Source organism: Hyperolius riggenbachi, chromosome 7 (assembly GCF_040937935.1).
Source record: "Hyperolius riggenbachi isolate aHypRig1 chromosome 7, aHypRig1.pri, whole genome shotgun sequence".
Lineage (NCBI taxonomy): Eukaryota > Metazoa > Chordata > Amphibia > Anura > Hyperoliidae > Hyperolius > Hyperolius riggenbachi.
The window spans coordinates 115,715,451-115,727,518 of NC_090652.1; the positions used below are offsets into that span (position 1 = coordinate 115,715,451).

Sequence of the window (12,068 nt, forward strand, 5' to 3'; positions counted from 1 at the left end):
GGGACCTCCAGGTAATATTAGGGCAAAATCCACACACAGGCTTTATTTTGAAGACTTACACCAGAGGTGCCCACACTTTTTTAGCTTGCGCGCTACCCAGAAGCCTCCCAAGGGGTTTGGCCTCATGAGATGGTCCAGTATGACGTATTTTGCATGCAAAACTATCTGGGAAACTAACATCCTCTAATAATGGTAATTTGGTGCGTCTGGTTTGAATGCAAGATGTGCATGTGGTCTATAAGTAGGTTTTACACACCTATGCAACTAGTCATTCGGATGTAGTTTGTTCTAAGAAGCGCTGCCTTTTTCTGCTGTAGCCATAATGCATCACTTGAGGATAGTTTTGTGGAATAAACAAACTATTCCTCAGTGCTCTTGAAAGCCAGGCACCCATCCAAAACCACTGGTTTATTGCACAGGTTACAGGTATAGCTTATTAATTACACATTGCCATATAATCCAATTTACAGACAGGTGTTTTGGCCTTTGCAAGACATGGGCTGGATATGTGTGATTGTTATATTTAAACCGTTACCTGGAACTAGTACATTTTGGATGTTACTTTTCAGTCATGTAGAGCTGACAAATGCAGATAGTTCTGTTTCAAGAAGACAAAATTGTATACTGCAATCCTTTTTCAATAGGGTGCTTTTGAGTTTGTTAAGCCCCACTACAAAAATTCCTGGTGGCTCAGCCTCTCCATAATTTCACTGAAAACTAGAGATGGCCCGGCATGTAGTTCACGCGAATATCAGCTATCCGCGCCCGCGGCGGATAGCGGACACGTTCGATCCGCCTCCTATACCTCGTCATTGGGCTAAATTTTGACCCTCTCTACATCACAGTCAGCAGACACATGGCAGCCAATCAGGCTGCACTTACCCACAGACCCCCGTCCCTCCAATAAAAATGAAGCAGCGTCAGCCATGTTCTCAGTCTGCTGATCTTGTTTTAGTGAGAGGAAGGGGGAGACATTTGGAGATAGGCAAAGCGTTAGTTAGGCTGTTGTTAGCTTGCTCCTCGCTCAATGTTGTTGCTGAAAGCACCCCACCAAAGCTCTTTTGACAGCTAATATTCTTCTGATCTGTTTTTTTTTGTGTGTGTGACCACAAACAGGCAATAGATACAGCCATGTCACAGCTGGGCCCGGCCTAGTTGCTATACTGTGCCAGGCCCACACTCTGTATTACAATTGCATATCTTTTCACTGCATTTGTGATTTAACTTACTAAAGCATAACTGTCTTTGTGGGTGAAACTGCATAGATAGAACTATTGCTTCATTGTGGACAGACCAAATTCCATCAGCTGGACAGTCACTGTTGTTCCGTCATTGAGCTACCTCAGCCCGACCATATGGGCTGGAAAACCGCCATCGCCTGCACTCTTGCACCAGCACGGCCATCACAACACAAACAGCTGTTTGCGGTGCGTTACACAGAGAGTTTGGGTTGTCAGTGTGAAACGATACACTTACACTACCTGATCCATGTATACACACGCAAGATGTTTTCAATCACTTTATGCCTCCAATTTAGGAATGCAATGTGATTTCTGCCCTTTAGGGATTATAACCCTGCTCTGCGTCCAATCCATAATTTTCCCAGGGACTTTTGGCATTTATCCCACTCCGCTATGCCCCCCTCCAGGTGTTGGACCCCTTGAAACATCTTTTCCATTACTTTTGTGGCCAGAAACAGTGTTTGTAGTTTTTAAAGTTTGCCTGCCCATTGAAGCCTATGATGGTTCGCCGGTTCGTGGACTTTGCGAAAATTCATGTCTGCACTGCAGTCCGCGAACCCAAAATCTGAGGTTCGAGCCATCTCTACTGAGAACCCTATAACATTCTGAAAATTGATTCTTCTATGACCGCTATTCAATTATCTTTTCTCACATGTTTTCATGCTGTATCAATAAAACATTCTCTAAAGAGGAACTGTAGTGAAAAAAAAAGCATAATGAATAAAATTGCTTTTTTATTTATTTATTCATTTTTTACAAAATTGATTTATAGATTATTTAGTCATTGTAAAATATTTACATTTTGACATTTTTTCACTAGTAGTGACAGCTTTAGTTCTGCCAGGGATTCCATACGGAATGTTTGTTACTGAGAGTTCTATGCACAGAGGGAGATGCTGCTTGCTTGGCAGTTAGAAATTGCCATTATTTCCCACAATGCCGCTAGGTTCACAGATAGAAAATGTCAGGACCTTGATCATGACATCACACTCTGGGAGGGGTTTCACTACAATATCAGCCATACAGAATATGATAGGATGTATGGGGGCTTGGCTATTAACCACTAAATTTGGCACAGAATTATGGGAAAATTATTTGAAAAACAAAATCAGTTGAATGTTCAGATCGTAATTTGCCATAATTGTAATTGCGAAAATTAGCAGATTACAATCAGCAGTAATTATAATACTGATTTTCAGAATATTACTATAACATCACGGTGAGGTGAGTTCTCTTAACTGCTCCCACTGCACCTTCTGCAGGTGCACCCCCCTCCCCCTGCTGCTGCACCCAGGACGATGTTCCACTCCTCCTGCCCCTACAAATGGGCATGTCAATCATAGTTCACCATGAACAAACCATACAACTATTGTTTGCCTAAAAAAAAAGTGTTTATTGTATTTATTGTTACAGGATTCTGTGCAGAAATATATTACACAAATCACTGATGACTCAGAGTATCTGCTGTCGGAACTACACCAGCTCGATCAACAATTATTTCTGGTTGCTATGAGATACCTGTTCTATGGGAAGAAAGAGGATTTGGCTGAGGTATGCTGAAACACAATTCTGACTACTTATTGAATATGAACAAATTATAGCAGTTAAATTGCATTTCTAAAGGTGGTCACTAATGGTCCAATTTTTAGCGAAAAATCGGTTGAGCGATCAGAAATTCTGATCGAATTGGTTGTAAATAATCTCAGTTGATGGGCACAATCAATTATAAAATCAGTCATCCAACTGGACTTTCATCGAACTAAAATTTGGATTTTCTTGTTGGTTGTGATAGATAGGAAGCAAATATTGGTTAGTTGATGGTGTAGTGAACAATTTCACTTCCGATCAGAATTTCTGATCGCTCTAACGATTTTTCACCAGAAATTGGATCGTTAGTGGCCAGTGGCCACCTTAAGACTTATTTACTCGGGCAATTATGAGGGTATTAATCAAGAGTGTTTTACTGCACTCACAAACAGCTGTGTTATCCTATGGGCCTGTCCACAGGGGCGTAACAATAGACCCTGCAAGGGATGCCTCCGCAGGGAGGCCCAGACGCCACAGGGGGCCCGTGGGGGGAAAAGTTTGAGAGATTGACAGCTAAGGGCATGGAGAAAGAAAAACGTATTCTGCTCTCACACCATTGTTATATTGACTGCATGTGTCCACCTCACTGATAAGGACTCACACACACTTTGGAATTTGTACACTGTCCCTGCTCCCTGGGGTTCGTAAAAAACATCTGTCTCTCACTGCAGCAAAGTTCTAAAGACTTGACAAAGACTTTACAACTTTTTTTTCAAAATGTGACTCCTGTGTTTGTAGTCTTTCCCTTTTCAGCAAAGCTTGGTCCTAGATTCTTATCACACACAGGCTAATGACTTTATGGCCTCTGAATACTTTTACAATGCAATGGAGTGGAGATTGATGTCTGACTGTCACTGCCTGGCTGAGAGCTTGTTGTCTCATAAGATCCCGTAATAACAGTATCAATCAGTGACATTCCGAATGTTTTGCCAAAGTTACATTGATACTATATCTTATGTTCAGCATGTCATTGTTGTTCCTCCATATAGCATGTGCTCTCATGTAGTAAAATAATACGGCTGTGTGTGTATGTATGTACTGCGAACAGGGAGGGACTTGTCGGCTGCAAGGGGCTGGAGGAAGCCCTGGGTAAGTGGATCTAGGGGTAGCATAGATTGCCTGACGTTTCCTTTAAAGGGGAACTGAAGAGAGAGGTATATGGAGACTGCCATGTTTATTTCCTTTTAATCAATACCAGTTGCCTGTCAGCCCTGCTGGTCTATTTCTCTGCAGCAGTATCTGAATAACACCAGAAACAAGCATGCAGCTAGTCTTGTCAGATCTGACTTTGAAGTCTGAAACACCTGATCTGCAGCATGCTTGTTCAGGGGCTATGGCTAATAGTATTACAGGCAGAGGATCAGCAGGGCTGCCAGGCAACTGGTATTGCTTAAAATAAACATGGCAGCCTCCATATACCTCTCTCTTCAGTTCCCCTTTAAGTCTAAGTGTTTTTATGGGGAAAACACATTGGTCCTCAGTTTTCCTGTGCAGAAAGTGAGGGGGGTGGGGTGGGGGGCCCATCCAAATTTTCACGGGGGGGGGGGGACATCCAAAGTTTTGCAGGGGGGCCCAGTGATGTCTAGTTATGCCCCTGCCTGTCCACATAGAGACCGTTATGAGATGTTACAGTGAGGATGCTGAATGCAACCTCCATGTAGAGACAACAACTTTCAGTCGCATATATGTGAGCAGACCATAGAGTTTCTCTGCATTTCCCCATAAGCACTATGGGGATCACTTCAGTGGTGTGGTTACAGAGTAGCTAAACGCCCACGTTAGCTGCCTCATGACCACTGACAGCCAGCTTACAAACACATGTGCTGTTTTCCATAAGGGGCATACCTTAATAACCCCGGGAACCTCATTGTGTTGGTATACGCCAGTCCTGTATGGCAATCCCACCAAAGGCTATCTAAAAAAACACTAAAGTTGGTTATACACAGTTTGATTTTCATGTCACATCGATCATTTCCAGCAATTTACTAATGAAATTCCACAAAAATCAATTCTTGCACTAAGTGTCTGATCAATCAATCTATTTTGGCCAAAAAATGTAAACCTACTAGATCAGCAAATGTCTACAGATTGTACAGGAATCAAAAGCATTCTGTAGAATTTTAATTAATAATGGGTCTATTACATGCTTTGGAGCATGTTCACTGCATGCTTAGATTGACCATGGTCAATGTGATCTTTCAGATGTCGATTCCCATGTATTTGATTGATTACAGTCCAGTCAACCTTACCATTTAAAAAAAATAGGGGTTGAAGGGTGCTGCTAAAAAATAATAGTAATCGCCTATGTATTACTGGAGTATTCTTTCGTCCTGCTGCTGTTATTTCAGTAGTTGGGGTTCCTCTTTTCCCCACATCAAGCAAACCATAAATTATTAGAACAAAAGAAAGTAGTACTGCATTTATTTCTTTAAAAATATAAAAACAACTCTTTATTATTCAAAAAGGCAATAATTTGCAGTAAAAAAGGGTCCATGAGTCAGTAATGTGCTATACCAATTGTGCTTGTATCACCATATCGATTGCTATTCTAGATCTAAAGATCACATGTATGTTGCGATGGTTACTCTCATACACTCTTCATGCATCACATTTGAAACCACCTGATTCCCCATCAGTGGTTGTGGGTTAAAAAGATCTTATAAAACGTTATATATAGATGACTAAAAATATGGACATAAACATGCAAAAGAACACTTTGAAATGTGCCAAAGGGACCTACACAGTGTTCCTAAAGCAGGGGTCCCCAAACTTTTTCGGTCAAGGGCCGGGTCAACATACTTCAGACTGCTGGGGGGACGGAGTATACATAAAATGTAGAATACATTACATTAGGAAGTGTAAACTATTACCTGTTAACATGTGCAGCCCTTATGTCTCCCATTTAACCAAATCTGATGTATGCCCCCAACACAGCATGTGCAGATAGTATGTCCTGCAACACAGAGGAGAATTCCTCCGGAGGAGAAGCAGCTATTCATTTCATGTGGCGTCCGAAGAACATCTTTGCTATAAACAGTGAAGCATACCCAGGTGACAACCTGCAATCCAATTGGACCCATGTGGATGGGTGGTGCCAGCATTGCTATTCTAAATGTGGGTCACCTATATTTAAAGATGCAGGGGGCCGCATTTATAAGTAATAGATTTTGAGAGTGGGGGGCCGGTGAAAAAGCCTCAGGAGGGTGCATTCGGCCCGCGGGCCTTCGATTGGGAACCACTGCCCTAAGGTCTTTATCTTCTGCCCTATTGTGCAGTATTCTGACACTAGTAGCAGTGTGTCCAATGTAAGCCAAGTGCAGATGACATGTTCCCTAAGTTTTTGAACAATTGGTAGGATCGAATGGGACTTTTTAGGGGCAAGAGTCATCTTTTATAAATAAGGGGGGCCAATCAGGCATGCAAAAGACAGGTCGTCTAATGATTCAAATCGATTATTTCATTAATCAGGGCCGGTTCAAGTAACAATTGGGCCCTAGGGCAAAATTAGCCTAGGGGGGCCCCCAACAGACACCTCCAAACAAAAAGCGTCATTAGAGGCCCTTTGTTGCAGCCAAATTTCCCTCCTGGGCCCATGAGCTGGCTGCTGACCCTCCCCCAATAGCCTCCCAACTTAACAGACTCTGCAGAGTCCCTGGGGAACAACAGTTAAGAGGGGGGAGGGACACCTTGGGGGCTCCTGCAGGCTCTGGGGCCCTGGGAAAATTGCCCATTTTTCCTATGGTAGCTCCGGCCCTGTCATCAATATATATTATTTCATTAATATATATACCAACACATATTACATCGACACTTAAAAAAATCAGTATATTATATACTGGACGAGAGGAAGCACATGATACTGTATATGAGTTTGGACAATCATCAAACTTTTATAAACTGTCTCAGTCACAATTATAGAGCGCTTTGAGTCCTATGGGACAAAACGCTATAGAAATGTTATTGTTATTGTTGTTAGAGTGAGAGATGATACAGGATGAGTCTCCCTGCTTATAGGGGGAAAAGGTTCTCCACACTCAGAGTCCCCCAAGGAGACAAATTGCCTGTATCTTTGTATTTAAATGATTTCTTATTAAATAGATTTTTTTTGAGCCAAGACAATTGTATTTCTCAACTCGTTTCATAAAACATCTTATCAATAGCATTCACTTCTTCAGGAGAGATTCCTGGCGTCATACGAATAAAGCAGATTATAGATTGATCTGAAATTGATTATACATTGATCTGAAATTAATCCAGCGCTACTCTCTTTTGTTCTAATAAAACCGTAGCATTTTGATCGAAAAGAGAAATCAAATTCTTTCTCAATCGGTTACAAATCGATTTGTATAGGGCGTGTTTAAGTCTAACTATTTTAATGGGAAGGTTTTTTGTACTCGCAGATCCTTCTACCTCATCTGCATTGTCAATTTTCCATACAGATATGCCCTGATTCTCATGAAAATCAATTACTAACATTTCCAGCAACTGTCTGGAAGACTTTATGCTTTGCCAGAGCCTCTGTATGTTGGAATTATAGTTCCAGTGATAAGGTTTCTCTGTGCTTGCTGTCATTCCAGGACACAACAGGGATTTCTCTGAATTTTGAAAGCATGAGAGATGGGGTATTCCAGTGTCCTATAGGAAATCGGACGGTATTCCTGCTGACCTACCAGAAATGTCTTACAGCTCTGAATTCAGCAGATTGTGTAGAAACATTGGGACAGGTCCTACGCATGTATGGAGAGATGTACCTGGAAACTGAACTGATAGCAAAATTGCCAACTGAATTATCAGATGACACCTTCCGAAACCTGTAAGTAAAATGCGTATTGTCAAATAACTATGCAGCCATGGGAAATGGCCATACACATTCCCAATATGTTCCTGTACGTGGTGAAGATTTTACCTATATTTCACCCCCATGCCCTTATTGGGAATTTCCTGTCATGGACTGGAAGACTATGGGAAGCAATCAGCACGTGTCCCAGTGTACAGTATATATGACTTAAAAGATAGGTGTACTTATAACATACATTTTATCTTTGAATAGATATGAATAACAGTCAAGCAAATCTGTTATATATCTTTCTCAGGTTTTGAAGTCTGCTTAATGTTTTAACCCCAAGCTATTTTCACATTTCATCATTGATTCTCTAGGCATTTAAAGGGAAAGAAGAGGGAAACAAATAAAAAATACACTATTTCTCCATTTTTATACACTAGTATTTAAAATAAACAATGCTGCCATAGATAAAACCTACACATTTTATTTTCCCATTTGTCCTGGCTATCCCAACATTTAACTTATGTCCCTAGTGCAATGTATGGGGATGTCCCTAGTTCAATGTATGGGGATAATATATTATTTGGAAATAAAGTTGTCTCTTTTCTATATTGTGTTTCTTGTTTTCTCGTTGTACCCTAACAGTAATTGCAAGCCCTTATTTGCAAAATTAACAGTAATATACCCTCATGGCATACATATTTAAAAAGTTGAGTCCCTTAGGTAACAATTGATGTATTCTATTTTAAATTCTGTGACTTGTTTGTTTTTTACAAGCTTTTTATTTTAGTGCAGAATGTACAAAAATAAAAATGTTATTGCTTTAAACATTTAATTTATGCACTTAGTGCAGTGTATGGGGATAATATATTAATTGGAAATAAAGGTGTATTTTTTCTATATTGTGTTTTTTGTTTTCTCATTGTACCCTAACAGTAAATGCAAGCCCTTATTTGCGAAATTATCATATACCCTCATGGCATACATATTTAAAAAGTTAAGTCCCTAAGGTAACAATTGATGTAGTCTATAATACGCAATTTAAAATTGTGTCACTTTAAGTTTTTTTATTTTAGTACAATATGTATAAAAATAAACATTTTATTGCTTTTGATTCAGTATGTCACAGCTTGTCACTAAAAAGAATTCCCAACACATAGGCCTCAACGCTAAAACACCTTAAAATCCATTCTACAACTTATCACGGTTAAAATAATACCACATATCACTCAGTTGAATGCTAGTCTCCAAAGTGTCTTTGTAGCTTTGTACAGGCCAAATCTTCCCACAAAGCATTTTAGTGCCATATTTTTTTGCATAGTCCCAGAAGAGTCTGGAAAGCAGAAAAGGCCACAAATGTCACTATTATGGAAAGCTAAAAACCAGGGCTATTCAAAAGTGGGAGTTTTGTAAGCTATCGACTCGTGTACTTTTGCTGAATCTTTCCCAAGTTTGATCATAACTTTAAAAGTGACATTATTTTTTCATGATGGATTGAGTTTGTCTCTACTTATTTTTTGTGTGACAGGGATTCAAGCTATAAGACTCATTAAAATGTATTGTACAATTCATTATGATTAAAATTAGGTCACATATACGTCATTTGATAACAAAATGGATGCACAACAATCCATTGCTCTCAAGGTGCGCCTATGGTTTTTTGCAGGCCATTTTTTTTGCACTCATTGTTACAGCACCATTTCTTGTTTGCATAGCCCCAAAAAAATCAGGATATCAGAAAAAGGCCACAATGTCACTATTGTGGAAAGCTAATAACCAAGGCTATTCAAAAGTGGGTATTTTGTAAGCTACCAACTCGTGTAGTTTTGCTGAAACTTTCTCAAGTTTGATCATAATTTTGAAATTTTTTAATGAAGGGATTGGGTTTGTCCCTACCTTATTTTTAGGTAACAGGGTTCCAAGCTGAAAAGGTGGCCATACATAGTACAATTTTTAATTTTTTTCGATTAGATAATTTAGTTCGATTATTCCGTTAGATCGAATATAAAGATTTATCCAGCATGTATGGCCGCCATAAGACACATCAATATGTATTCTACAACTCATTGGGCTTGATTCACAAAAGAGTGGTAACTGTTAGCATGGCGTTTTCACGCGAATTTTCGCATTGCGCGCGATTGTGAATTTTCGCGTGAAAGGATAATGTTTTCACGCGCAAACGCGAATTTTTGCGCGAAAATGATATCGATTTTGCGGGAAAATTCGCATTTGCGCGCAAAAACGTTATCGTTTCGTGCAAAAATTTGCTATCGCGTGCAATGCGAAAATTCACGCGAAAATGCCTGTGCTAACAGGTAGCACTCTTTTGTGAATCAAGCCCATTATGATTAAAATTAGGTCACATTCATTTTATGCACAGCAATCCATTATGCGCCTATGGCTTTTTTGTAGGCCATTTTTTGGGCACTTATTGTCACAGCGCCATTCTTTAGGCTTAATTCATCAAGCTCTGCTGCTAAAGCAGTGCAGCTTAATGAGAGGAGTGTAGGCTCAGCGCACGCTATGTTGCGGTAATGCGCTGGTAACTTACGCTTACTCCTAAGTAACAATCACTCCACTGAACCCGCCCCGCCCATTGGCTTTCATGGATGTGAATGTGATCCCAGCACTTTTATTGGCCCAATAGGCTGCCTGTCAAGTAATGTGTGTGCATTGCCCCAGAAGAGCCAGGACATCAGAAAAAAGGCCACAAAAGTCACTATTTTGGAAAGCTAGCAACCACAGCTATTCAAAAGTGTGTGTTTTGTAAGGTACCGACTCGTGTAGCTTTGCTGAAACTTTCCACAGCTTGATCATAACTTTAAAAATTACATTTTTTCCCCCCATGATGGATTGAGTTTGTTCCTACCTATTTTTTATGTGATAGAGTCCCAAGCTATAAGACACATCAAAATGTATTCTACAACTTATTATGATTAAAATTAGATCACATATAGGTCATTTGATAACAAACAGGATGCACAGCAATCCATTATTCTCAAGGTGCGCCTATGTTTTTTTTGCAGTTCTTTTAGATAGGGACTGGTTAGTGTTGGGAGTAGGTGATGGGAGATTAGGGTTAGGAGTAGTTGAGGGGTGGTTAGGGTAAGGCATAAATAGCGGAAGGTTCAGATGAGATTAAGGACATAGTGGGTGATAGCAGAATATTGGTTAAATTACCAATATTCTACTATAGTGGATATAGAATATCGGTAAAATTACCATTATTCTATTACCATTATTTCATGCTCATTACTGTCATATTGCACCAATTTTTCTTCACAGTGCTATTATTGGTATGCCCTGTTAATGCTTAACACTAACCCCTACCTATGCCCATCTGTGTATAATCCCCCCTCATTTGATCTCCCCGCCTATGTCACCTGACTGCCATGGCAGATAAGTCACATAAGCTAATTTGAAAGCACAGAAGGCTAACAATATGTCTCCTTCCATGAAAGCAGGAAGTAGAAACAGTGCAGATTTATTTCAGGATTTGTATCAGCTGTAACAAAGAAATGTTTTAGAGCAGGGAGGAAGTTCTGAGTTCAGGTCCTCTTTAAAAGAAGGATATCTAAAGATAATAGGCTGTTGGAATTCAGCATTGCTAAATTGAAAGCACCACTGTCCCAATTTCAGTTTTTAGAGTTACTCTTTAAACTTAGATTTCAAATGAAAGTCGAGAGGGTATTGGGACAACACAAAGAAGCGAAAGGCAGTGAAAATGATTAATGCCATAGCTTTCTTTTTTTTTAAATGACATCCTTTATTTACTTTTCTCATTCAGCGTATAGATGTCTGAGAAGAATAATGACTCGGCCTCTCCATCATTCTTTTTCTAGGTCATCTGTGTTTAGAGATCTGTATGATAGAATAACAGCTACTAACCAGAGAGCTCTGTATGACTGGATGACTCAGATCCTGCAAAACTCCTACTCAGCAATCGGTGAGTGTCGGGGTTACACAGGGTTTTAAAGGGGGCGGGGGGGGGGTTTGAAAGGTCTCTCTTGACAAGCACAATATGCTTGCCGCACTGCAATGCACCACCTATCACTTCCGCTGGCATCACTCTGCATATCGTGCGGGGGGCCTTTTCTCCTTCCCCTGCCTGCCCAGCTAACGGCCGCGGTACCTGGCAGCCCAGCCAGAAAATGTAAAGTTTTAAATTGTGAAGATAAGTCAGGCTTGGGGGGCCCCACTGGGCTCTGAGGCCTGGGGGCAATTTCCCCCCTTGCCTTAATGGTAGCGCCGGCCCTGATGGTGTGCAGCATTGTAATGCACTGAATGCAGTGCATAACCAAAAACACCCCACATTAGCAGTGATGTTAAAGCATACTTTTGATTGACTGTATGCTTCACTGTATGTGAAGCAATGCAAGGATAAAGTACAGCGCTGCTTTACTGATCTGTTGCGCTCCTGCTGTCACAGGGAACCCTACAGCTACTGCATCCCTAGC

General features: G+C 40.4%; 1 protein-coding gene across 1 annotated transcript in view; it reads left to right on the forward strand.

The window, feature by feature from the left end:
* The window catches only part of OTOA (otoancorin), a 253,400-nt gene that overhangs the window by 23,301 nt on the left and 218,031 nt on the right, over positions 1-12,068 (forward strand). Inside the window, exons 2-4 of the mRNA XM_068247315.1 lie at positions 2,655-2,786; positions 7,406-7,641; positions 11,454-11,557. Of these exons, the coding sequence (XP_068103416.1) occupies positions 2,655-2,786; positions 7,406-7,641; positions 11,454-11,557 (472 nt within the window). The remainder of the gene's footprint in view (positions 1-2,654; positions 2,787-7,405; positions 7,642-11,453; positions 11,558-12,068) is intronic.